The 27,548-nt window shown below is 45.3% G+C and overlaps 2 protein-coding genes across 7 annotated transcripts in view; one reads left to right on the top strand and one right to left on the bottom strand.

Annotated features, from left to right (window-relative positions):
* Nucleotides 1-3,458: 3,458 nt before the first annotated feature.
* On the bottom strand, nt 3,459-13,296 carry LOC147008388 (uncharacterized). 4 transcript variants are annotated; one of them, XM_085864791.1, is made up of 3 exons: nt 12,788-13,296; nt 9,279-9,753; nt 3,459-5,819 (listed from the first exon to the last, which is right to left on the bottom strand). In XM_085864791.1, exon 3 carries the CDS (start codon nt 5,446-5,448, stop codon nt 3,586-3,588), a length of 1,863 nt encoding a protein of 620 aa, XP_085720917.1. In that variant the 5' UTR covers nt 5,449-5,819; nt 9,279-9,753; nt 12,788-13,296; the 3' UTR covers nt 3,459-3,585. The 4 variants fall into 4 exon arrangements, with proteins under 4 accessions (XP_085720917.1, XP_085720919.1, XP_085720918.1 ...); XM_085864793.1 differs by having other exon boundaries at nt 3,459-9,753; XM_085864792.1 differs by lacking the exon at nt 9,279-9,753.
* Nucleotides 13,297-13,309: 13 nt separating this feature from the next.
* LOC147008387 (uncharacterized) overlaps nt 13,310-27,548 on the top strand; it is a 15,832-nt gene continuing 1,593 nt past the window's right edge. The window contains exons 1-4 of one of the 3 annotated variants that reach the window (XM_085864819.1): nt 13,310-13,451; nt 15,073-15,179; nt 15,368-15,487; nt 25,283-27,548. The exon at nt 25,283-27,548 is cut by the window's right edge and continues 1,593 nt beyond it. In XM_085864819.1, coding sequence (XP_085720945.1) covers nt 25,291-27,090 — 1,800 coding nt within the window. In that variant the 5' untranslated portion in view covers nt 13,310-13,451; nt 15,073-15,179; nt 15,368-15,487; nt 25,283-25,290 and the 3' untranslated portion in view covers nt 27,091-27,548. Of the gene's footprint in view, nt 13,452-15,072; nt 15,180-15,367; nt 15,488-15,646; nt 16,177-25,282 lie in introns of those variants that run through there. The other 2 variants (XM_085864818.1, XR_015053404.1) reach the window with 2 other exon arrangements.

Here is a 27,548-nt window from a genome sequence, read left to right as displayed (position 1 = left end):
AGTGCGTGGAATGGTATCCCGACGCTGCCACCACGCCACATGGGTTAAAGGGAATCCCCAACGGAGCACCGAGGCCAAACACCAGTCTTGGCGAGGTTGAAATCGACTTTAATAACACACACGATACAACGTGCCCCGCTCGGCCAAACCTTCCACGATACCGCACCCCTGCACGGTAACTCCGTGCACCACGCTCGCACGACGGATTAAACCACGTACTCCACTGGCGCTGGCTCCATCACCTACCCTGAAGGACCAAGCAATAAAAGGAATCCAAGTGACATCAAAAGTGACATTCATAAAATGACATCAAAAACAAATTTCTCATCCAGAAAAGAATTGTTTTCTGGTTCCTCTTGTTTAAAAAAGGAAGTAAGAGGATTATAAAGGGATAACAAGGAATTCTGCCAAACCACGGAAAACAGAAAGGAAGGGACATGATAAATTAGACAAAAATATTTTTGGCAGGAAGATGAGGGACTCACTCGTCAGTCAACGTCAACACTGCCTTGTCACATACATTTATTACGTACACTGATGCTGAACATCTGAACATACGAAATAACTATTATTAACGAAACCCATTTAACCCTTTCGACAGATCCAAACCATGATCAATATTAATTGATGTTTGTTGTCTGTCTCTCAAGGTTGTGGATGAGTTAAGACAAAACTTGGTGGATGACTTGGTTATGTGACAAGAACAAGTCGATTCGATTTGGGTTCAGGACCGAATTCTGATCCGGCCGATCAGTGGGATACAAAACGGAACCTGTTCAGCCTGGTGGAGGTGTACCCTCTCCTGAGTGTCATTATAGCTTGTTTGTTGTTGTTTTCTTTCTGTTCCTCCGTCCGATATAAGGAAACAATAAAATTAGATGTAGGTGGAGGCCATTCGGTCCATCATGCCTGTGTCACACCAACACCGCATCAATTTATCAACACCGGATTAAAAGTGACCGTGGTTGTTCCTTTTCAGGATCTCTGCCGAATTTCTCAAATATATGTTTTCCGGTCGTTTTTCTCGTATTTTTACTGTCATTTTGTTATCTCTGTGGTTACTGTGTGTTTCTAGTTCGGTCTTGTGTTAAAACTTGTGGTAATTGTTGAGTTTTCATCTCGTGTTTCCTTGAGTCCTTCTCTTCTCCCCTGTTTGTGGACCTCATGGTGTTTGTTGTATTTTCTCCCTTCTCCCCGTTTGTGGACCTCATGGTGTTTGTTGTATTTTCTCCCTTCTCCCCGTTTGTGGACCTCATGGTGTTTGTTGTATTTTCTCCCCGTTTGTGGACCTCATGGTGTTTGTTGTATTTTCTCCATTCTCCCTACGATCCCCCTCACCTTTACCCTGTTTCGTGTCTCAAAATATATATTTTTAAAACACAACAAAAAATACCTTTTCCCTCACATTTTTACCCGACGTCACCACGTGACTTCCCAAGGCGACTCTTCTTCTTCTTCTTCCTCCTTCTGCCCGATATACCATCCACTTTTTCCGACCCATATTCACAATTCACCTTCATGATTTTATATTCAACCTTTGCTTTACCTCATCTTTAAAAAACAACAACAAATTCTACATTATTTTAACCTCTCACGTGACACCTCCCGAAACCACGTGTTTCCACACAACCTCTTCTTCTTCTTCTTCTTCTTCTTCTGCTTCTTCTTCTTCTTCTTCTTCTCCTGTAACGTTCGTCGAACGACCAACTTCCTCCTGTTTGTCGATCAAAAATCACCAAACACCGACACCATTTTTCATCAACCTTTCCTTTTCACAATCAGACGTAATCTTTCTTTATAAAAAATATAAAATAAATCACCGTCTCTTAAACTCTCACAACTTCCTCTTTCACCCACGTGGTTCTCGTTATTGCATCATCATTCTCTACTCTTCTTCTTCAATTTTTTTCAATTCGACCTTTCCTTCATCCCGAGTCCAAACCGTCCCACTGTTCATTTCTCCATTCTCTTCATCACATCCCTCATGTTATGTCTTTAATCACATCTCTGACTCCCGAGTCCCTCTCCCTGGTTACTTCCTCCTCCGGTATGACAGACCTGAGCCTCATCCTGGTGGCGGAGTTGCTCTTCATCAAAGACGATTCCTCACTCACCATACACTGCATTTTCTCCCCCACACCCCCAAGAATACCTCTGGCTACGGGTTCCCCTTCACTCCCACCTCATGTTTATATGTGTGTTGTGCCGTCCACCAAACAGCGATGACTCCATTTGCCCCTCACAATCCAAAAACATGGACCAACTAACATCTTCTCATCCGAACTCTCTCTTCCTCACATGTGGTGACTTCATTTATCATCAAGCCAGTTGGCTAGGTGTGGATACCTCTCTCACCGGTAATGGCACTTCAGCAAAAGACTTCTGTGACTCATTGGGACTCACTCAATCGGTCCACTTCCCGACCCGGATCTCAACCAATGGCACTCGATCTCTTCTGGATCTGATTTTGACAAATTTCCCTGAAAATATCTGCTGTTCTTCCTTCGCTCCAATCGGTTCTTCTGACCACGTCCTTCTCAAAGTGGACATCTCTCTGGCTGTTATCAGAGAACCACCTCACCGCCGTCGAGTCTGGCATTTCACTCAAGCCGACTGGCAGGGTCTCCAAGCAACCATTAAACTTCTAGACTGGTCTCCCATCTCCACTTTCTCCAACATCAACTCATCCTGGGAATTCTTTCAAAGAAACTTGTTCTCTCCAATGCACAGATTATCACATCTCGTATTCAGTTGTCCTCCCCTTCCTCCTGCCCTTGGTTCACCGAAGCTTGTGGTGAGGCAGTTGTCCTGAAACAACTTACCTTCACCTCATGGAAAGCAAACCCAACTGAGGGTAATCTCAGTTCCTTCCATAAAGCTCAGAACAAGTGTGTGTCTTCCCTCAGGAGATCCAGAAAACATAATCTTTCTAATCTCAAGTATGAACTCTCAAACCTCTCTCCCTCCTCCAAATCCTCGTGGCGTATAATCAAATCTGTTTCTCGTGCATTTTCCCCCTCCATCCCCTCCCTGACCACAAATGTCCGCACTGCTGATACTGTTGCAGGCCGGGTGTCGGCTGCGAGTACGACCGCTAGGTGGAGCAGTAGGGTCGACTCCACCGAACACCCGGAATTTAGATGGTGCCTTTCGGAAAACTCCGAGGGTACGGGTCCCTTACCGGACCGTGAATCGTCAATAATTCCACCATGTGGTACAGGGTTATTTGCCAAACTTCAAAATACCAAGAGACCACGTGGCGAACTACCGAGTATTCACTCCATCGACGGAACTCGTACGGGACGATCCGTATGCGTGCTCGACCCGTGCGTGACCCGAGCGGATGGTCACCGAGCTTCCATCGGTCCCAAATGCACACCACTACGGCAACAACAGCCTTTCTAATTCCCCAACACGCACCGTGTTAAACCAAGAAAAGAAACACAAAAAGGAGCTGATACATTTAACAAATAGGGTATTTACTAACAGTAGGTGGGGAAGGAGGGAAGCACGTAAGGGCAGAGTTATCACGACTAATAAGAGATGCAAGGCAAATAATGTACAGCGAAGGCACTTAACAATTTACTACTTAAAGACGGGCCCACCGACAGACACACACACACACACACACACACACACACACACACACACACACACACACACACACACACATACACACACACACAGATACCCAGAAGGACATGGACCTGTCCACCTCGTGTGGTTTGGCTGACACGAGCGAACCAAGCGCCAGCGAGAGGCGATGATAGAACCAGGCGCCAGCGAGAGGCGATGATAGAACCAGGCACCAGCGAGAGGCGATGATAGAACCAGGCACCAGCGAGAGGCGATGATAGAACCAGGCACCAGCGAGAGGCGATGATAGAACCAGGCACCAGCGAGAGGCGATGATAGAACCAGGCCCAGCGAGAGGCGATGATAGAACCAGGCACCAGCGAGAGGCGATGATAGAACCAGGCACCAGCGAGAGGCGATGATAGAACCAGGCACCAGCGAGAGGCGATGATAGAACCAGGCACCAGCGAGAGGCGATGATAGAACCAGGCACCAGCGAGAGGCGATGATAGAACCAGGCCCAGCGAGAGGCGATGATAGAACCAGGCCCAGCGAGCCGTAATCAGCCTCCAGTGCTCCGCTCAGCGCTCGTCCCGACAACCAAACTCTCCTCTGTATCCCAAACTGTTGAGAAGGCAGGAGGTTTCTCTGCCACTTCTCCCAGTCTTTGAGTTGAACGTCAAAGCGAGGGCTGATAACTCCACACTTGTCCAACCGACCCGTCAGATTGACCACAACCTTGCCTGCTCGATGGTCATCAACTATCTCAAACTGTTCGATATTCAGGCATCCCTGTTCGACTTGTGGGCGTCTCTGTTCGACATGCAGGTGTCTCTGTTCGATATGCAGGTGTCTCTGTTCGATCTGTTGGTGTCTCTGTTCGATATGCAGGTGTCTCTGTTCGATATGCAGGGGTCCTTGTTCGATATGCAGGTGTCTCTGTTCAATTTGTGGGCATGTCTGTTTGATATTCAGGTGTCTCTGTTCGACATGCAGGTGTCTCTGTTTGATATGTAGGTGTCTCTGTTTGATATGTAGGTGTCTCTGTTTGATATGTAGGTGTCTCTGTTCGACATGCAGGTGTCTCTGTTCGACATGCAGGTGTTTCTGTTCGATATGCAGGCATCTCTGTTCAATTTGTGGGCATGTCTGTTTGATATGCAGGTGTCTCTGTTCGACATGCAGGTGTCTCTGTTCGATATGCAGGTGTCTCTGTTCGATATGCAGGTGTCTCTGTTCGATATACAGGTGTCTCTGTTCAATATGCAGGTGTCTCTGTTCAATATGTGGGCATGTCTGTTTGATATGCAGGTGTCTCTGTTCGATATGCAGGTGTCTCTGTTCGATATGCAGGTGTCTCTGTTCGACATGCAGGTTTCTCTGTTCGATATGCAGCTGTCTCTGTTCAATTTGTGGGCATGTCTGTTTGATATGCAGGTGTCTGTTCGACATGCAGGTGTCTCTGTTCGATATGCAGGTGTCTCTGTTCGATATGCAGGTGTCTCTGTTCGATATACAGGTGTCTCTGTTCAATATGCAGGTGTCTCTGTTCAATATGTGGGCATGTCTGTTTGATATGCAGGTTTCTCTGTTCAATATGTGGGCATGTCTGTTTGATATGCAGGTGTCTCTGTTCGACATGCAGGTTTCTCTGTTCGATATGCAGGTGTCTCTGTTCAATTTGTGGGCATGTCTGTTTGATATGCAGGTGTCTCTGTTCGATATGCAGCTGTCTCTGTTCAATATGTGGGCATGTCTGTTTGATATGCAGGTGTCTCTGTTCGACATGCAGGTTTCTCTGTTCGATATGCAGCTGTCTCTGTTCAATTTGTGGGCATGTCTGTTTGATATGCAGGTGTCTCTGTTCGACATGCAGGTGTCTCTGTTCGGTATGCAGACGTCTATGTTTGATATTCATACTTCTCGATTTCCTGGTGTTTCCCTTCCCTTTGATGGAGTTTGACTTCCTGGTTTCTTTGTTCAGCTCAGAGTAAAACCTGATCGTGTTTTCGTTGGTTTCACTGTCTATGGCGGTGATGTTGACTGTTGAGCTTGCAGGAGTATCTGTTCAGCCTGAGGATGTCTCCTCTCCATTTGTTCGTGTTGTTCGCAAATCGGTTCAGACCGTCGTACAAATTACTGTTGTTTCAGGACATGTTGGATAACTGGGACTTGATTTTGTTGAGATGTACTCGAGTTTCAGGGTCATCTTGGACCGATTACTGCTTCATCCATCACCTATCCTGAAGGACCAAGCAATCAAAGGAATCCAAGTGTCAGGTGAATGAACAGTGTAACATCAAAAACAAACTTCTCATCGTGATAATTAACTGTTTTCTGTTTCCTTTTGTAAACAAAGTGTTTGTTATAATTCGCACTTCCTCCACAACTCAGCCACTCTCCCACTCCCACCGTTTTCTTTTTAGATTCTTCCTCTTCTCCCTATTCTATTCGTCCTCGTCCCATTTTTATCTTGCCAAAACGAAGTTTTTGCAAGATATGTCTCTGTGAGTGAGTCAGCTTGTATGTTTTTTTTGTTTGTTGTTTGTTTGTTTGTTTGTCTGTAATCACGTATAAAAAAATTCTGCAGAGCACAGTTTTCATTGGAAATTTTTGTAACTTCGCATATCAGAGGCCTATAGAGGTCCCTTTCAGCGCACAAAATTTTGAAGGTCAAGGTCAAAGGTCAAGGTGACTGTCGCAAATCAGGGGAGTCGACGAAGCCCTTATTTTTTGAGTAATTTTGATCGGATCGTCTTCAAACTTCATGGGAATGTAGTTCATGGTCTGGTGCTCAGCTGATTAGTTTTTGGTGGCGATTGGCCTTGACCTTCATGGTTAGCGCCTTAGGTCAAACATATTTGACCCCAAGGTCAAATTTTCAAGTTTTAGGAACCATATCGTATAGTACCTCAAATTGAACACCTCGATGAGTGCTTTCTAGATATGTCAAGCTTGAGACATTATGACGTCATTTTGTGACGTTATGAGGCAAACGCATATTTTTCATGGTTACTCTGTAGAACGATTCTCATCGGAATCTCTCTTAGGCAAATATTCCTCAAGGAGTCGCTCCTGGTGGATAGCAGCTCTGTTCACCACAGTGTGACCTTAAAGAAGTCACACGTGGTCACCTTTTGGCAAGGTTTATTTTGTTTGTTTGTTTGTCTGTAATCACGTATAAAAAAATTCTGCAGAGCACAGTTATCATCGGAAATTTTTGTAACTTCGCATATCCGAGGCCTATAGAGGTCCTTTTCAGTGCACAAAATTTTGAAGGTCAAGGTCAAAGATCAAGGTCACTTTGGCGCAAATCAGGGGAGTCGACGAAACCCTTATTTTTTGAGTAATTTTGATCGGATCGTCTTCAAACTTCATGGGAATATAGTTCATGGTCTGGCGCTCAGCTGATTAATTTTTGGTGGCGATTGGCCTTGACCTTCATGGTAAGCGCCTGAGGTCAAACATATTTGACCCCAAGGTCAAATTTTGAAATCTTAGATACCAGATCGAGTAACACCTCAAATGAAAGCGCTTGATAAGTGCTTTCCAGATCTGTCAAAACTTTGACGCTATGACGTCATTTGATGACGTCATGCCGAAAAAACGGATTTTTCATGAAAATTTTATTTTTTTGTTTGTCTGTAATCACGTATAAAAAATTCTGCAGAGCACAGTTTCATTGGAAATTTTTGTAACTTCGCACTATCTGACCTATTCGCACTATTTGACCCCAAGGTCAAATTTTTAAGTTTTAGGAACCATATCGTGTAGTACCTCAAATTGAACACCTCGATGAGTGCTTTCTAGATATGTCAAGCTTGAGACATTATGACGTCATTTAGTGACGTTATGAGGCAAACGCATATTTTTCATGGTTACTCTGTCGAACGATTCTCATCGGAATCTCTCGTAGGCAGATATTCCTCAAGGAGTCGCTCCTGGTGGATAGCAGCTCTGTTCACCTCAGTGTGACCTTAAAGAAGTCACACGTGGTCACCTTTTGGCAAGATACGGGTCACCCTGCGGGTGACATTGGTTTATTTATTTGTTTTTGACTTCCTGGGAAGATACTGGTGGTGGTTTCGGTGAGAGTGATTCTTTCGGTGGTGAACTTGGAGAGGGTGATCCTTTTATGTCTGGTTGAGAGGGAAGAAAGCATTTGGGGTTTACACCCAATGAGACACCGCGTCCTGATTCAAAGGTGACTCGGAACTCGGATCCTCCCTTGAAGAACAAGACCTCACTGCGGTCCCAGCGCATCCTTCATTGACTTTGTATTGTGTTTGCATCACCAAGGTTTTGTGTTGGATTCCTAGTTCAATTTGCAGGCATTCTTGTTCAATATTCATGCGGATCTGTTCGATTTTCTCTTGTCTCTGTTCGTTTCTCCATGGAGATTCCTGAAAGCTCATTTCACCTCCGAATTGAGGGAGCTGGTGTTTCAGAACAGGTAGTGAAAGTGGGGATGTGTTTGCCCAAGACGTACCTGCTCGAGGAGTACCTGGATTGACCCCATATTTTGTATGCAACATTGAGGTTTGCTGTTGCATTGCCTGTTCAATTCGCCGGCGTTTTTCATCGGAGGACTGTGATCTCTGTTCGGTTTCCTTACATATCAGTTCCATTCTGCATTGATATTCCTGTTGTCTCTCTTCATGAGGGAGTATGGACACCTGGTGTTCCAGCACAGATGGTGTAAGTGGGGATTTATTTGCCTGCGACGTACCTGGTGGAGCGGTACTTGGATTGATTTCATACACGGTTGGAAAGACGAAGGTTTGGTATTTAATTGCCTGTTCAATTTGCAGGCATTTCTGCTTGATCTGTGTTTGTCTGTTTTTATCCTTCTGTAAATCTTCCTGACGTCTCACTTCATCTTGGAGTTTGCACAGTTGATCTTCCAGAACAGAAAGTTTAACTTTGCTTGTGTTTTGCTGAGACGGATCTGGGAGAGAAATACTTGGATTGACTCCGTATTTTGTTTGCAAGATGAAGGTTGCTTGTTTGATTGCAAGTTCAACTCCAAGACATTTATTTTCGATCTCCTTTTTTCTGTTTCTGTCTTTCTGTAAATGTTGCTGACGTTTCTCTTCACCGAGGATTTTGCACAATTGATCTTCCAGAACAGAAATATTAACTTGGCTTGTGTTTGCCTGAGACGGACCTGGAAGAGGAGGACTTGGATTGACTCCATATTTTCTTTGCAAGTCGAAGGTTACGTCCCAGATTGCTTGTTCAATTACACGGCATTTTTTTTCCTCTTTCTGTTTGATTTTCTCTTTTTTCTGTTCGTCTCTCCGTAGAAATTCGTGATACATCCTTTCACCTTCGAGTTTGGACAGGTGTCGTTTCAAAACAATTATTGGAAGTGGGGATGTGTTTGCCTGAGACGTACCTGGAAGAGGAGTACTTGGATTGACTCCATATTCTGTGCGCAAGATTGAGGCTTTCTGTTGGATTGCCTGTAAAACTTCCTGGCATTTTTCATCGGACCTCTGTCGTCTCTGTTCGGTTTCCTTGCACATCTCTTCCATTCTGCATTGAGATTCATGTTGTCTCTCTTCACAAGGGAGTTTGGACACCTGGTGTTTCAGAACGGATTGTGAAAGTGAGGTGTTTGCCTGAGACGTACCTGGTCGAGCAGTACTTGGATTGACTCCGTATTTTGCGAGCAACATTGAGGCTTTTTGTTGGATTACCTGTTCAATTTGCCGGCGTTCTTCGTCGGAGGACCGTGGTCTCTGTTCGGTTTCCTTGCACACCTGTTCCATTCTGCGTTGAGATTCCAAATGTCTCTCTTCACCTCGGAGTATGGACAGCTGGTGATTCAGAGCAGGTAGTGTACCTGGCGGTTGAGTTGGCTGAGAGGCACCTGGTGGAGAAAGAGTTGTTGCAAAGTCTGAGGCTTTTTGAGAGATTGCCTGTTCAGATTGATCGTGTTTCCGTTCAATTTACTGGCTGCAGCTTTGAGCTTGAGAGAGTATGCGTTCAGCCTGCGGATGTCTCCCCTCAATGTTCGTGTTTCTGTTCGTGTTGTTCGCTTATCGGTTCAGTCCGTAGTACAGCTTGCTGGGGGGTTCAGGACATGTTGGATGACTGGGACTTGGTTTTGTTGAGATGTACTCGGGTTGTAGGGTAATCCTGGACCGATTCCTGCTGGCTCCGTCACCTCTCCTGAAGGACGAAGCAATTAAAGGAATCCAAGTGTCAGGTGAGTTAACAAAATTACATCAAAAACAAATTTCTCATCGAGATAAGAACTGTTTTGTCGTTCCTGTTTTAAAAAAGTATTAAGTGGGTTATAAATGGATAAAAAGGTATTTTGCCACACCACGGAAAACCACGTAAAAAAAAACAGAAAGGAAGGGAAATTATAAATTAGACAAAAATATTGTTGCGGATTCCAGAACCACATCGCTACAAAGCGATGGCATCAACCATACAGTGGTCCCCAGACAGTTATTTCATGAATATGCGGACAGGTAGTCCCTTCCCTCTTGTCTCATGGGACAAACGGGGCAATGTGCGTTGTGTGGATCTCATCGATTGGCCTGATTATATCTTCACTTTATTCTTACTCTTTTTCTCTCTTCCTGAGGTTAATCCAAGCCACGGCCGCCTGTAAAAGCCACGGCCACGTCCTTCACTGCAAGAATGTGTCTTCGCAAAATTCAGCACAAGCATCGATAGCATGCCGTGCCCGGGGTAGAGAAAAACAGACCACCACACACCACCGCCTTTCTCCACCCACATTATTAATATTCATGACCGAATTACCCAATTGGATGCAATGTTCCACGTCACATGACCACTCAAGTCAGTTGGGCATTAATCTAAATCTTGTGAACATGAGTTGTCCCTTTAACTCCGCACAGCTAAAACCACAGAGGTGATCACATTTTATGTCTTTTTCTCCTTGTTCAGTGAAGATTCAGTTTGGGGATGTTGAAAAGAAGAAGGAACAGGGAAATTAGTTACTGAGCACTGAGATAAGAGTTTGGATTATTTTGCTGATGTTGTTGTTGGTTTTTTTTCTGAGTTAAGATTGAGAGATATGTTCATGTTGTTTGTATTTTTGAGGGAGGATGGGAAATTGATTGAGCTGAGGGATCAAAAGGAACAATACCTGGGATAAAAGGAGTGAAAACGAAGCAAAAAAACAACAGAGGGAAATCACACTCCAACTATCACCAGTAGGCCCGACTTTACTCGGGACACTAATTAAACGATTCAACACAGCAGGATATGGTTTGGGACAGAAAAACTGATGAAAAACAAATTGACGAAAAACATGGAGTAAAACAGGAACAACTCGAGGGGGAGCACTCGGGAGAGTGCAAAACCTCCGCCGCCAATACTGCTGGGTCACTCAAGTGAACCTTATATCTTATTCATTCAATTTGACGTCAACAGTGCTCACAGAGTTATAGTTTGCAACTTTCCCTTTTACTTTTAATTTTTACATACTCAATTCATTCGTCATAACTCGATTCCTTGAGACAGAAATTGATTTTCCATCTGAAGTATATCCACCTGAAGTTTCAAAATCAGCCGCAATTATAATTTTGGCATGTTTTTTTGTTGGAAATCACTTATAACATGTAGAAATGCAAAAGAAAATCGAAATTTTGTTGAAAAAAAATTTGCAAATTTTTTTTCCTCTAACAATTTTTTTTTGGGGGGGGTTGGAAATCACTTAAAACATTTAGAAATGCAAAAAAAAAAAATTCAAATATTTTTTCAAATTGGCCACCATAGCGGCCATATTGGATTTTGGACCAAGTCCAAAAACTAATGGCATGATCCTTGGACCAGACCAACCCCCCCCCCACAAAGTTTCGTCGAAATCCGTTGAGGAGTTTTTCCGTAATACTGTTCACAAACAAACAAACAAACAAACAGAAAGGGGTGAAAACAGTCACCTCCATCCATCTTTGATGGCGGAGGTTAACTAGAGGGGGAGCACTCGGTAGAGTGCAAAACCTCCGCCGCCAATACTGCTGGGTCACTTAAGTGAACCTGATATTCTATTCATTGTAGGTCAAAACGGATCAGACTCGACTGAACCACGATTGAATAAACTAAACGAGATTGACGCGCATGTGGAAAAATCCCCCCCCAAAAAATCGAAATTTTTTTGAAAAAAAAGTTGCAAAATTTGTTGTTTTTTTTTTCTCTAACAAATTTTATTTTTGGGTTGGAAATCACTTAAAACATGTAGAAATGCAAAAAAAATTCTAATATTTTTCAAATAAAATCGAAATTTTTTTGAAAAAAAGTTGCAAAATTTTGTTTTTCTTCAAAAACAAATTTCTTTTGGTTGGAAATCACTCACTTCAAACATGTAGAAATGCAAAAACAAAAATTCTAATATTCTTTCAAAATGGCCGCCACAGCGGCCATATTGGACTTTGGGCCGAGTCCAAAATGTTATGGCATGATTCTTGGACCATACCTCACCCCCCCCCCCCCACCAAGTTTCGTCGAAATCCGTCCAGGAGTTTTCCCGTAATACTGTTCACAAACAAACAAACAAACAAACAAACAGAAAGGGGTGAAAACAGTAACCTCCATCCATCTTCGATGGCGGAGGTTAACGAGAGGGGGAGCACTCGGTAGAGTGCAAAACCTCCGCCGCCAATACTGCTGGGTCACTTAAGTGAACCTGATATGCTATTCATTGTTGGTCAAAACGGATTAGACTCCACTGAACCACGATTGAATAAACTAAACGAGATCGACGCGCATGTAGAAATGACAAAAAAAAATCGAAATTTTTTTGAAAAAAAAGTTGCAAAATTTGTTTGTTTTTTTCTCAAACAAATTTTATTTTTGGGTTGGAAATCACTTAAAACATGTAGAAATGCAAAAAAAATTCTAATATTTTTCAAATAAAATCGAAATTTTTTTGAAAAAAAAGTTGCAATTTTTTTTTCTTTTTCTTAAAACAAATTTTTTTGGGGTTGGAAATCATTCACTTAAAACATGTAGAAATGCAAAAACAAAAATTCTAATATGTTTTCAAAGTGGCCGCCATAGCAGCCATATTGGACTTTGGGCCGAGTCCAAAATCTAATGGCATGATCCTTGGACCATACCTCACCCCCCCCACCCCCACCAAGTTTCGTCGAAATCCGTCCAGGAGTTTTTCCGTAATACTGTTCACAAACAAACAAACAAACAAACAGAAAGGGGTGAAAACAGTTACCTCCGATCTTGGATGGCGGAGGTTAACTCGAAGGGAACTCGGAAGAGCGTCTACCTGGTCCTGGTGTTGTGTGCAGTAAGCTTCCAAATTCGTAACAATATAACTGTTCGTTCACACTTCCATTGTTCTCATCATTCCACAAGCACATTGAACGATCTCCATTTGTAATTGTACTTGCTTTGCTCAACTCACACAATTATCTTAAACATATTGACAGAAGAAGTCGATTTCTTGAAGAAGCCAAGGAACGAAAAATTAAAACAAATTAATAATATTTGTTTGATTGTGCCAATAATCCGCTGTTTGATTCCACGTCATTCTCGCTGTTTATCGTCGTGTTTGCTGTTCACGGCACATCGTGATCATCCGTCTCCATGGCGACAATCCCCGTCATTTAAACCGGAAGTGCTGACGTCAAACTCCACCGACGATAAAAAAAAATGACGTCAAAAGATAATTCAGTGAAATCGCACAGATAGTGTTAAAACGATGGACGCGTTCAACGTAAAATCCATTGAGAAGTCGGTGAATGAAAAACTTTTTCAGCGAATTAACGATTTAAATTGAGGAAGAAGAAGAAGAATCACGTGACTCGCGCATGCGCACTGATCGCCTCGTTTGAATCGAGGACACAACGGTTTCTCCACCCGCGTTGATGGATCGAGTGAGTTCGTTGGTTTGAACTTTAAACTTCGTGTTTTAAAACCGTTGAGTTTCTTGATCCTGTTGGGTGTGATGTCGATGTTTGAAGTGTTTAACGGTGGAGACATAATAAGTGGAAGAATTTTCAGTGGAACCGGCAATGATGGGGCCATTGTGCGTTTTGGCGGGAAACCGAGAAATCGGGCGAGTCTGCGTTTTGGCGGGAATCCGAGAAATCGGGCCGGTTTGCGTTTTGGCGGGAATCCGAGAAATCTGGCCAGTCTGCGTTTTGGAGGGAATCCGACAAATCGGGCCATTGTGCGTTTTGGCGGGAATCCGAGAAATCGGGCCAGTCTGCGTTTTGGCGGGAATCCGAGAAATCGGGCCTAATCAATGCAAGGTCCGGTGTAAGTTCATTGTGTGCCTCCTTGTGTGAGTGAAAATAAAAGGAGAGTGATGACGGCGGGACACAAGGATTGGAAGGGACTTTTATGAAGGAAGAGAACATTTGGCCCATCGAGCCTGTGTTACAGGTTATGTTTTCACCCCTCTCTGGTTGTATATGAGCAGGATATCTCAAAACGTTGTGAACAGATACTTACGAAATGTAGTGGACAGGTTGTGTGTGTGACGAGGACGAATTGATCCAATTTTGGTTCAGATCGAGATCCAGGTCTGGCCTACCTGTGTGATATAAAAGGTGAACTATTCAGCCTGGCGGAGGTGTGCGCTCCACCGAGTGTCCGTTCATTGTTCGGTGTGAGAATGTCCTTTTCATGATCCTGAGCGTCTGATTATCCTTGAGAATGAATTTTGAGATATCCTGATGAAAGTTGAGTCCGTCATCAATCACAACACCAAGGTTTTTCTCTGTTTGGACATCCTGAATAGTGACTTCACTCGTGTGGTACTCACTGTTTTACCTTCCAACATGCAGGACCTTGTGTTTGGTTTCATTGAAGGGGAGTTTCCAGGTGCTGGACCATTCCTGCGTCTTGTTTAAATCACCTTGAAGCGTGTCTGCTTGATCCTGATCGTTAACTGGACCCATCATTTTCGTGTCATAAGGAAAAATGTACACAAAGTTCTTGATCAATTGTGGCCGATCGTTTACATAGATTAGAAACAAAAGGGGTCCGTGGAGGTTCTGTGGAGGAAAATCATCAGTGGAGGTTCTGCAATGACATGAGCTCTCTCTTTCAACCATCTTGGATGAATACAGTCCGTCCTGCAAACTTTGAGCTCTTTTGGGCCAGAAACTTTTTTCTAACCGTCTCCGTGAAGTTTGAGACAGCACCCAAGTCACGTCCTTGAAAGTGCTGACTCCATTAAGGGTACATGACACAGGTCCTCATGTGTGAATACACTGCTGAAGAAGCCGTTCAATATGTCTGCTTTCTCACCATCTGTTTCAGATAACTTTCCACAGGGGTCGACACCGTTGCGATTTGAACTCAGATTCCGAGCTTCGATTGATTCGTACTCTTGGCAGTTTTGTAGAGTCAGGCGCCGTGATTTGTTTCCTTCCTCGGTGTATCTTTCAAAGTGTAACACACCGTCAGTAGTCGTGTACCTTTTGCATGCTTTGTGTCTCTTTGCGTCACTGTGCCACGGCTTACCTGGAGATGTCGGGGTTTCTCCAGATACCCTTCCGAGACGAGGCCGCGGGATTTGGAATGCATCCTTCCACACTCTGTTCGAAATGCCGCCTGAAAAAGCTCCAAGATTCACGACAGCTCACGTAAGCAAGGTGATCCATCCATTGGATCTCCTCAAGCATTTGATTCACACGATCAAAATTTCCCTTATTCAGTTTAAGTTTGGGTGATGTTGATAACTCACGTGCCTTGGCAAGTACACTTAGCTCCACAACTAGGCAGCAGTGGTCGTAACTAGGTATTCTGTGTAATTAACCATCTCCTGTCTGTTTGTAAGTAGATCCACGACGACGCAGCAGAGGTCTCAACGCATCTCCACGAGTGTTCATCTTCTGGTTCGGGGTTCGGTGGACACGGACGACGGATCGGCAAGAGGATAAAAACCCGTCAAAAATATCAGGTTGGAATTATTTTATTCGAAATCTTCAAGGAGACTGGAAGACATAATGTATCAATTAATTTTAACACACTTCACATTATTTCAAAACACCACACGAACAAATGTGATCGGATTTTTTTATTTTTAAATCTTCTGGGATGTTTCGTTTTGACCTCACAGCCTCTTGAGCATGCCAGAACCTGAAGCCTCGGCCTAGCGTCAGGTGTGCTTGTATCTTGTTTATTTATAAGACACTCTGCTGATGTAAATGAGCGTTCGTTTTACTCTGTGTGTGTGTGTTACACATTACGTGGACCGAGTTTTACCTCCTTTTGGGTTGTGTTTAATTATTTATTTTAAAGTTTCTGCACTTCGCCCACGTGGCCCTGTTTGTAAGTCACTGTCTACAATTCCAAGAGAAGAAACGTAATTTTTCTTTTATGAAAAATGTTTTTTTTTTTGTTTCAAGTTTTGTTTGTCCTGAGAAATAGACGTTCGAGAACACACAGCTGTGTGAAAAAAATTGTCCTTTAAATCCCTTCGAAAATGGTCCTCATGAAGGTGGTCAGACAAATACACCCTGTGTTTTACATCGGGAGATTCTTACCTCCAGAGAGATGGGGGAAAACTAATATATCGCACCATATCTCAAAGAGTTGTGGAAGGATTCGGATGAAACTTGGTGGACAGGTTGGGTGTGTGAATTCAAAAGGAAGAATTGATTTCACCTTACTCCGCACCTCACTCACCAAATCTCACCACTTTGACCACAAACACCTCCCGCACACGAGATAAATATTCCCTCATCCCCTCGTACCTCTGCATTGCTACAATTCATCGCTCTATTTTGAGGAGCATCGCACGGTGTAATATTGTCCTCGTCGCCAGGCGATGCTCGACCACGCAACGGACGCTAATAGCTCCACCGCATCTCACTGGGAACGTCCCGGGTGAGCGTCCGGAACTGATGCAGCCCTCATCCAGTCGTCTGACCACGGCAAGACCAGGGACAACGAGGAGGGTCGCGAGAAGGGCGATCCGAGAGTTTGGTTCGGGTCCTGGGTGTCCATTTTGGCTCATGAAGAAGCCTGTGGGTGGCGGAGAAAGTCCGCTGCCATCCGACATTCAGACTGCACTCGGTGTTACTGACTCGCAATTCCATTTTCCTCACTCCTACACCGTAGACACCGGTATCTTTCCCACTACCCCTCCAAAAGCGTCCTTGACCACATTTGTCAGCCGACCGTGCCAGGTATTTCGAGGATGCTCATCCTCACGTTTTTCTTTCTTTCTTGGCTCTCTAACTTTCCTCAGGTGTGTGTGGGTGTGTGATTGTGCCTGTTCTCGAGTAAGTAAGATTGCAGAAGATCGTCGGGATAATCCTTCTCTTTGACTTCTTTTGTAATTTACCTTTTGTCACACCTCACAAATTCCTTGCTATCCCCTACTGCACATTAAAAATACACCCCATTCAATGTGTCACATATGTTTCCTCGCTTGATTGTAAATCAATATGTCATGCAGAAATGTTCCCAGCTTGTTTTCTTGTTTTCTTCCATTGGTCCAGCATGGCCTGCACCCAAGTTTAGCCTGGACATTGTTCCCCAACGATCTGATTCCAAGCCGGTACGTGCTTGGCAGGTCCGCTCGGCTGCATCTGATCTGGTAAGGTGATCCGGTTTGACCAAGTGCGTACCGAGGGCGTGTTCCCCGGTAATTAAATCACGTGACCTTTTGGTAAACTATTTATTAGACGGAGGACCCGAAGTCACGTGGTCGTGTTATTGGTGTTCGCGGTCGATTAGTGACCCGCCACATCACGAAGGTATTCGTGTGCGACAGCCTGCGATTCCGGAGAGTCTGGTAGGAACCCGAGGTAGTTCACCCCTCGTGGTCTTCACCCCCGACCCCGGGTCCGCAACAAAAGCACGATATCTCAAAAAGTTGTGGACAGATTCGGATGAAACTTGGTGTGTTCTTGTGGATGAATCTTGGTGGACCGGTTGGGTGTGTGGCAACGACGAATTGATTCGATTTTGGTGAAGATCCGGATCCATATCTGGATAAGATAATTATTTCATTTTTAAAGTGCTTCTTCACCATTGAGAGACAGGATCAAAATCGATACTGAAATGAGAGCGAGAGATGAACCTTCAGAGTTTAGGCTTTATTCCATTTGATTGGAGCCGCTTCTGTGGGCACACCGGGGAATACAGGTTCAGCTAGGAGTACATAAGCAGTAACGTATACATGTGCAGTTAACCATTGCAGACAATCCGCGTAAGCACGGAGTTCGATATAATCTCCATTCTCACCAGTCAATGAGCACCTTCAGTTAACGAGCATCAAGTGGACAGCCGATGTCAATAGCAATGCCCCGGGGACAATCACTCGTGCCGCAGAGACATCCCCTTATACGCGAGACGCACAACATGTGATCCCGCGTCATGTCCCTCAATTCACGTTAATTCACCACATTCTCCCCACCTTTAAAATGTAACTAGGGGCCCATCTTACACACCATGATTGCTTTAGCACTATAGGAGTATACATTTCAAGCAACGCGGACTAATAGATCTACAGAAGCATAAATGCCAAGCAGTGATTATTTTGAGTTGTAGGAGCATGGAAATGAGCATCGATATATGATATAATGGGCATATAGGAGCATGAGCAGCGAGAATGCCGATAATCCCCTTTACAGATTGAGTCGTCGAGGGGCCTTATTCGTCGACCTCTCCGGGAGTAAACGGCAGTTTCACTTGAGGGAGACTCCCGATCCTCTTGGTGAGCCTCGACTTGTGCCGGGGATGACTCCTCGATCGCTCTCGGGTGGAACGCGGCAGCCCCGTCGCCTGGCGGAGTTCCTGGGGGGGAAATGTCAGAAGGAGGAGTGCCAGAAGGTGGTGTACTGGCGGGAGGAGTACCTGAGGGAGCCAGATGGCGAACCGACACAGTGGTCTCCCTGCCATCCGGGAGCCTGACATGAGCATACTCTGGATTAGTGTCAATGAGTTCGACCCCCTCCACCAGCGGTTCATACTTGCTTTGTCGTACTGGGCGTTTCATGAACACTGTACCGGGGTGGGTCAGCCAGTTGGGCACCGTTTGACCGTCAACATAACGTCGTTGGTGAGTAAACATACGTTCGTGAGGAGTGGCATTTGTGGACGTGCAGAGCAAAGAGCGTATGGAATTCAGAGCGTCAGGAAGAGTAACCTCCCATCGCTCGGGGCCCAGTCCTCTCGATTTCAGCGCCAGAGTTACGGCTTTCCAAATAACTCCATTATACCGTTCCACCTGCCCGTTTCCCTGTGGGTTGTAACCCGTCGTTCGACTAGTTGCTATGCCGTGCTCTAATAGGAATTGTTTTAGCCCGGCCGACATGAAACACGGCCCTCTGTCTGAATGTATGTACGAAGGTCTCCCAAACATAGCGAAGAGGTCAGAGAGACATTTTACGACAGTGCCCGAGGTCATATCCGAGCACGGAAACGCAAAAGGGAACCTTGAATATTCATCAACAACGGTGAATATGTATCTGTTGTCTGTTTCGGTCGGTAGGGGCCCTTTGAATTCGATGTTTAGTCTCTCGAAGGGGGAAGTGGCCTTGATCAGTCTGCCAGATGCCGCGCCATAGAATCTGGGTTTTAGTTCAGCACAAACAGGGCATGAAGCATTCATTTGTTTAATATCTTCAACAGAATAGGGAAGATTTTGTCTGCGTGATTTAAATGTGCCATCCTGGTTACCCCTGGGTGGCACAGAGACACATGGAGGTCTTGCAAAGCCTGACTGATTGTTGCCGAACTGTAGACCCGGGAGAAGGTATCTGCAGCAGGGTTTTCTTTCCCGGGCCGGTAAACAATGTCGTATCTGTAGCAAGCTAGGTCTATCCGCCATCTCATAATTTTTTCATTCTTAATTTTCCCGTTATTTTTCCCATCAAACATGAAAGCCACGGATCGTTGGTCCGTAACGAGCGTGAAGTGGTTTCCCAGTAAATAATGTCTCCATTTCCGCAGCGCTTCAACGATGGCGTACGCTTCCTTCTCTATTGCCGAGTGTCTCTGCTCGCTTCTAGAGAGAGTTCTCGAGAAGAACGCGACCGGCCGCCCAGACTGATTAAGTGTAGCAGCTATGGCGTGATTTGAAGCGCCGGTCTCCACCACGAAGGGCACCGAGCTGTCGATCGATAAAACCACGGACTTACTGATATCATCCTTGAGATTGTGGAAAGCTCTTACGACAGCGGCATCTGGTGGAAAGTTTTTGCAATGCACTAGGATGTATTTTCTCGGAGTATTGCGAAATCCATCTTGCATAGTAAGCGAACATCCCGATCACCCGGCGCATTGTTTGCAAGTCCTGAGGTGGTGGAAGCTCACGGAGCGGGCGCAATCGCTCAGGATCAGGCTTAATTGTGCCGTCGGCTATTGTGTAGCCGAGAAGGTCAATTGACCTTGCCGAGAATACGCATTTCTCGTAGTTGAGAGTCAGATTATATTTTCTAGCAATGCTCAAGAATCTGTCCAGATTCCTATCATGTTCCCTCTGATCCCTACCGCACACTGTGACATTATCCACGTAAACAAAAGTGTCTTCGAGGTTTTCATCTGAGATGATGTCGTCCATAACCCGTTGGAAGCAAGCTACTCCATTCGTGACACCGAATGGTATCCTTCTGAACTGGTAGAGGCGCCGCCCTGCCTGGAATGCAGTGTACGGTTTGTCTTCCTCTCGGATGGGAATTTGATGATAGGCGCTTCGCAAGTCGATGGTACTGAATACCTTATAATTGGCCACGCGTTCGACCATCTCATCTATGCGCGGCAGGGGGTAGGCGTCGAGTTGGGTGAAGCGATTGACCGTTTGGGAATAATCGACAACCATCCGTTTCTTATGGTTCTGACTGCTGGTTACTAACACCTGTGCGCGCCATGGCGAATCGCTCGGTTCTATAATTCCCTCCTCCAGTAATCGCTTGGTTTCCGAAGTGATGAAATTCATGTCAGCAGTGGTATATCGCCGCGATTTGATCGCTATCGGTTTGCAGACCGGCGACAAGTTAGCGAACAGCTGGGGGACGTCACCTCCGCGGTGGTCAACGCATTTAAAATTAGACGAGGCTTGCTTCCTCCAAAGGGTATTTCGACGCTCGTGTGCTGCTTGAGGACATTATGACCCAGAATTACGTCTGCGCACAAATCACGAAGCACCAGCACCTTTACATCCCGATGCGTGTACCCTTTTACGTCCAATTCAACATTGCAGTACCCTCGTACGCGGGATTGTAGTGAGGTGGCGGCCATGCATACCGTATTGTCAGTCGGGTGGATTACCCATTTCCTGCCCTTCACTAGCGAGCTGTTGACGAAACTTTCAGAGCTACCGGTATCAATCAGTGCCTCAGCCATATGCCCGTTAATTCGTACGTTGATGATAGCCTTGGATAGATTCCCCGGGGAGGCTGCAGTCAATTTATTTTGCGAGTAGAGAGCCGCAGAAGTGGGTTTATTTCTCCTTAGAGTAGATTTACATACCCTGGCATAATGCCCTTTCTTGTCGCAATTCATGCATGTGGCATCTCTGGCGGGACATTTTTGACGAGGATGCCTTTTTGTACCCACAAAAGAAGCATTTACCAACCGGAGCAGTTGCTGAGGAGTTTGACGAGGTCTGGGTATCCGGCTCCTCGGGTGTTTCTCCATCCCCTATGTCTGGCTGTGTCTGTGCCAGTGGGGTTCCTTGGGTTCCCATCGTAGCAGCGTTCATGAGCAGCATCGGTGTCCCAAATGACTCAGATTGCTGCTGAGCCGTATCCATCGCTCGAGCCTGATCGACTACCTTGTCAAGAGTGGGTTGCGCTTTCTCTAGTAAGCGTTGCCGTATGTGGGCTGATCTGAGTCCTTGGATGAATGCCTCCCGGGTCGCTTCCTTTCGGTGTTCCTCGGCGCTTACCGCCCGGAAGCTGCCGTCTTTTCCCAGCTGATTCAGAGCTTGCAGGAACTGATCGATTGTCTCCCCGGCTGCTTGCTTGCGTGTGTTGAGAAGATGTCGTATGTATACCTTGTTCTTGGGCTTCACGTAGAGCGCCTGCAGCACGTCGATCGCTGCTTCGTAAGTGTCGCACCCCGAGAAGAGCCTGTACACGCCGGGCGAGACATGATTCACGAGAGCGGCAAATTTGTCAGCTCCCTCCGCGATGATGGTCAGATAGTGTGAGAAGGAACAGAACCAATGTGACCATTTCATTTCTGCGTCAGTCGCGTTTGGGTCTGCGTCGAACCTCTCTGGTTTGTAGATCTTGTCCATCTTTGGTTGAGAGAGCCGAGAAAATTAAATGGAATAAATTGAAATGAGAGCGAGAGATGAACCTTCAGAGTTTAGGCTTTATTCCATTTGATTGGAGCCGCTTCTGTGGGCACACCGGGGAATACAGGTTCAGCTAGGAGTACATAAGCAGTAACGTATACATGTGCAGTTAACCATTGCAGACAATCCGCGTAAGCACGGAGTTCGATATAATCTCCATTCTCACCAGTCAATGAGCACCTTCAGTTAACGAGCATCAAGTGGACAGCCGATGTCAATAGCAATGCCCCGGGGACAATCACTCGTGCCGCAGAGACATCCCCTTATACGCGAGACGCACAACATGTGATCCCGCGTCATGTCCCTCAATTCACGTTAATTCACCACAGATACAGCACTGTATAGCATGATATTTCAAAAATGTAATGGGTCTGATATGTTCTCGTGGATCAGGCATTGCGTGGCGGAGGTATACATTCTACCGAGTTCCCTTACAGTTATTCCTGTTTTGCTCTTCTTGTTTTTCGTCATTTTTTCTGTCCCAAACCATATCCTGCTGTGTTGAATCGTTTAATTTGTGTCCCGAGTGAAGTCGGGCCTACTGGTGATAGTTGGAGTGTGATTTCCCTCTGTTGTTGTTTTGCCTCGTTTTCACTCCTTTTATCCCAGGTATTGTTCCTTTTGATCCCTCAGCTCAATCCATTTCCCATCCTCCCTCAAAAATACAAACAACATATCCCTCCATCTGCACTCAGAAAAACAACCCAACAACCAACAACAACAACATCAGGAAAATAATCCAAACTCTTATCTCAGTGCTCAGTTACTCATTTCCTTGTTCCTTCTTATTTTCAACATCCCCAAACTGAATCTTCACTGAACAAGGAGAAAAAGACATAAAATGTGATCGCCTATAACTGAGGACAACAACAAACAAGATCGGTAAATGCATATCCGAGAAATGGTTGAGGACGTGTTCAAGGCCGGGTTTTTTTATTATTTGGAACTAAAATGGCCACCAGTTGGCCATCTTTGATGACATTGCAAAATAAATTGAGATGCACGTTTGTGTACCATCATGTACTGTGCTTGTGCCAAGTTTGAACAGACTCGGACTGTACGTGTCCCAGAAATGGTTTGCCAGTCAACTATCTTGGATCTGATATCGAAAAGAAATGACATTCATATGTAAGCCATCATTCCTTATCAGTGCGACAAGTTCGAACAAGATTGGTAAAGGCATGTCTGAGAGATGGTTGAGGACCTTGAGCGCCCTGCGGAAATATGGGGGGGACACATCTCAGACGGAGCAGGGGGACGAGCACTGAGAGGAGATGACAGAAGACAGAAAGACCACCGACCTGTCTGCGGTGAGAGAGTGAGAGACCCAAACCCCAACGACCCGGCCTCATCGCGGGAGATTCCAATGATCCGGAATGCCTTGGTTTCCACGGCGTGAAACCGAGAAAGGTGAGAGGCAGGAGCACCAGCCCAGAGGGGAGAGCAATCCTCCATCAGGCTGCAGATGAAAGCTTTGTGTGTCGTCAGGAGCTCAGGTGGGCCGAGGAAGGACTTTGCATGACGGAGGATTCCCAGTCTGCAACTGGCTTTGGAGGCCAGCTTCGAAATGTGGCTTCCCCGGGAAAGGTCATGGCAGATGGTGAGACCCAGATGCTTGAATGAGAGCACTTCTTCAAGAGGATTGTTGAGAAAGTCTTTGGGGGGGGAGGGGGGTTCCAAACGGTCCTTTCTGAGAGACATAGTGAGAGTGTGAGATGAGTCAGGATTGAAAGACATGTTCCACGTGTTGGACCAGTTTGTGATTTTATCCAGATCTGCAGTGAGCGAAGAAGCTGCTGCTTGCTGGTCTGAGGGATAAAAGATGGTACTGCAGATGGTGAAGTCATCAACAACGAGATAAAGAGAATTTTCCAGTGTCAGAGGGATCATTGATGAAAACCATAAAATGAACAGGGCCCAGAACGCCGCCTTGAGGAATTCCAGCCTGGACAAGAAGAGAGGATGAAAGAACTCCATTTAGGGTCACATGTTGGCTGCGACAGAAGAGGAAGTTTGTGAGCCATGTGTGGAGATGGTGTTGGATACCATCGGAAGAGAGTTGGGTGAGCAGGGCAGAGTGCCAGACCGTCACGTCATGTCAAAGGACGTGATATGTTTCGGGAGGTGGCTCTGATTTCTTGTCTGACATTGAGGATCTCCATCCATTGTTGGGAAAGCAGGAGCAGCAAGTCCAGGGTAGAGTGACCTGGTCTGAATCCAAATTGATGATCGGAAATCAGGCCATTGGAGAAAAGGAAGGATTTAATGTCTGATGCGATGATGGATTCCTTTACCTTGCTGATGATTGGGAGAAGGCTGATTGGTCTGTAGTTGCAGGGATCTGTTTTTGCACCTTTTTTATGCAGAGCGGTAATGTTTGCTGATTTCCAAGCAGATGGCAGATGACCTTGAGCAAATGAGAGGGTGAATGGAACAGAGAGAGGGTGAGCAAGAGCAGAGGAGCAGGTTTTAGGACACGTGGGCTGATTCCGCCGAGACCGGTTGCAGAATCTGAGTCGAGGTTTGACAGCAAACTCTCCACTTTGTCAGAAGAAAAGGACACAGAGTCCAGGGACAGTTTGGGTTTGAAAAATATTGGATATAATGATTAGATGTAGACTTGGACGAGCATAGATATCAGGATTAAATGGAGATGAAGATAGATTTCATTATTAGACTCAGAAATGGGTTGAAAAGAGTGCGCCGCGTGCATACTGTACGTCGTTGGCATTTGGTGTGTTGTTCCAATATCCTCCCCCCTCCTCCTCGTCCCCCCCCCCCGGGCACGGCAGTGGCGCCATCGTGTTGGTCATGCTTCTGGTCTCCTGAACAGTAGGTGGGGGTTGTCGCTGTGCTGCACACGTTCCGTGCTGTCTGGTGGTCGTGGTGGTCTGTTTTTCACTACCCCAGGCACGGCCCGGCATGGGTATCGATGCTTGTGCTGACTTTAGTGAAGACGCATTCTTGAAGTGAAGGACGTGGCCGTGGCTTTTACAGGCGGTCGTGGCTTGGATTAACCTCAGGAATAGAGAAAGGGGGAAGGAATAAAGTTCGAGATATAATCAGCCCAATCGATGAGATCCACACAACGCACTTTGCCCTGTTTGTCCCATGAGACAAGAGGGAAGGGACTATCTGTCCGTATATTCATGAAATAACTGTCTGGGGACCACTGTGTGGTTGATGTCATCGCTTTGGATGGATGCGGTTCTTAGAACCGCAACAATATTTTTGTCTAATTTATCATTTCCCTTCCTTTCTGTTTTACGTGGTTTTCCGTAGGTTGGCAGAATACCTTTCTATCCCTTGAAAAACCTCGAACTACCTTGTTTAAACAAGAGGAACCAGAAAACAGTTCTTCTCTCGATGAGAAATTTGTTTTTGATTTTATTCTGTTTGCTCACCTGACACTTGGATTCCTTTCATTGCTTGGTCCTTCAGGATAGGTGATGGAGCCAACAGGAATCGGTCCAAGATTACCCGACAACCCGAGTACATCTCAACAAAACCAAGTCTCAGTTATCCAACATGTCCTGAAACACCAACAATCTGGACTACGGACTGACCCGACAGGTGAACAACACCAACAGAAACGCGAACAAATTGAGAGGAAACATCCGCAAGCTGAACGGATACTCTCACAATCTCAACATCACAGCCAGAAAATCAAACGGAAACACGATGAATCCGAACAAAGAAACCAGGAAGTCAAACTCCAGCAAAGGGAACAGAAACACAAAGAAATCGAACAGAGACATCAGGGAACCGGACAAAAACACCTGCAAGTTGAACAGGTAATCTCTCAAAAAGCCTCAGATTTTGCAACAACTCTTTCTCCACCAGGTGCCTCTCAACCAAATATATCGCCAGGTACACGACCTGCTCTGAATGACCAGAAATCCAAACTCCGAAGTGAAGAGAGACAACTGGAACCTCAACGCAGAATGGAAGAGATAAGCAAGAAAACCGAACAGAGACGACAGAGGTCCGATGAAATACGCCGGCGAATTGAACAGGTAATCCAACAAAACGCTTCAAACTTGTCTGCTGAATACGGAGTCAATCCAAGTGTTCCTCTACCAGGTACATCTCAGGCAAACACATCCCCACGTACAGTAACTGCTTTGAAACAACACCTGTCCAAACTCGAAGGTGAAAAGAGACATCCTGATCTACTACAGAGAGACGAACTGAGAAAAGAGAAAATCAAACAGAATCAAGAAAAAATATTCCTTCAATTTGAACATGCAATCAAAGAGGTAACCTTCACCTTGCAAACAAAATATGGAGTCAACCCAAGTATTCCTCCACCAAGTCCGTCTCAACAAAACTCAAACCAAGTTAATTTTTCTGCTCTGCAAGATCGACTGCGCAAACTCCAAGATGAAGAGAAACGTCAGCAAGATTTACAGAAAGACAAAAAGAAACAAATGGAGATGGAAAAAGAATGCCTTGGAGTTGAACATGCAATCAAACAAGTCACCTTCTTCTTGCAAACAAAATATGGAGTCAATCCAATTGTTCCTCCACGTGGTATGTCTCAGCAAAACACAAGACAAGCTTATCTCGCTGATCTGCAAGATCAACTGTGCAAACTCCAAGGTGAAGAAAAACATCAGCGAGGTTTTCAGGCAGACAAAGGAAGACAAACGAAGATCGACAAACAATGCCTTGGAGTTGAACAAGCAATCCGGGACGTAACCTTGGTCTTGCAAACAAAATACGGAGTCAATCCAAGTACTCCTCCACCAGGTCCGTCTCAGCAAAACGCAAGCAATGTTAAACTTTCCGCTCTGCAAGATCAACTGCACGAACTCCAAGATGAAGAGGGACGTCAGGAAGAATTACAGAGCGACAAAAACAGACAAATGGCGATCGACAAACAATGTCTTGGAGTTGAACAAGAAATCAGGGACGTAACCTTAACCTTGCAAACAAAATATGGAGTCAATCCAAGTGTTCCTCCAACAGGTCCGTCTCAGAAAAACACAAACTTAGTCAAACTTTTTGCTCTGGAAGATCAACTGTGCAAACTGCAAGATGAAGAGAGACGTCAGGAAGAATTACAGAAAGACAAAAACAGACAAATGGAGATTGAAAAAAAAAGCTTTGGAGTTGAACAAGCAATCCGAGACAAAACCATTATCTTGCAAACAGTAAACAGAGTCAATCCAAGTATTTCTCTTCCAGGTCCGTCTCAGCAAAACACGAGGAAAGTTAAACTTTCTGTTGTGAAAGATGAACTGTGAAAACTCAGAGATAAAGAGAGACGTCAGGAAGAATTACAGAAAGACAAAAACAGACAAACGCAGATCAAACAGAAATGTCTGCAAATTGAGCAGTCAATTCAAGACAAAACCTTCGTCTTGCCAACCGTGTATGAAGTCAATCCAAGTACCGCTCCACCAGGTACATCTCAGGAAAATAAATCCCCACCTACACCATCTGTACTGGAACATCAGGTGTCCAAAGTCCTTCATGAAGAGAGACAACAGGAATCTCAATGTAGAATGGAACTGATATGTAAGGAAACTGGACAGAGATCACAGTCCTCCGATGAAAAACGTCGGCGAATTGAACAGGTAATGAAACAGGAAACCTCAAACTTGCCCACAAAATACGGGGTCAATCCAGGTACTCCTCGAGCAAACACTTCCCTACTTTCACTACCTGTTCTGAAACACCAGCGACCTGAATTCGGAGGTGA

Source organism: Eptatretus burgeri, chromosome 19, assembly GCF_056783735.1.
Source record: "Eptatretus burgeri isolate ZD-2024b chromosome 19, Ebu_testis_v1, whole genome shotgun sequence".
NCBI lineage: Eukaryota > Metazoa > Chordata > Myxini > Myxiniformes > Myxinidae > Eptatretus > Eptatretus burgeri.
This window is presented reverse-complemented; position numbering and strand designations above follow the sequence as displayed.

Excerpts from the sequence above, each read along its gene's own strand:
- LOC147008388 (XM_085864791.1), bottom strand. The coding sequence starts at position 5,448 with ATGTCGAACAGAGACACCTGCATATCAAACAGACATGCCCACAAATTG.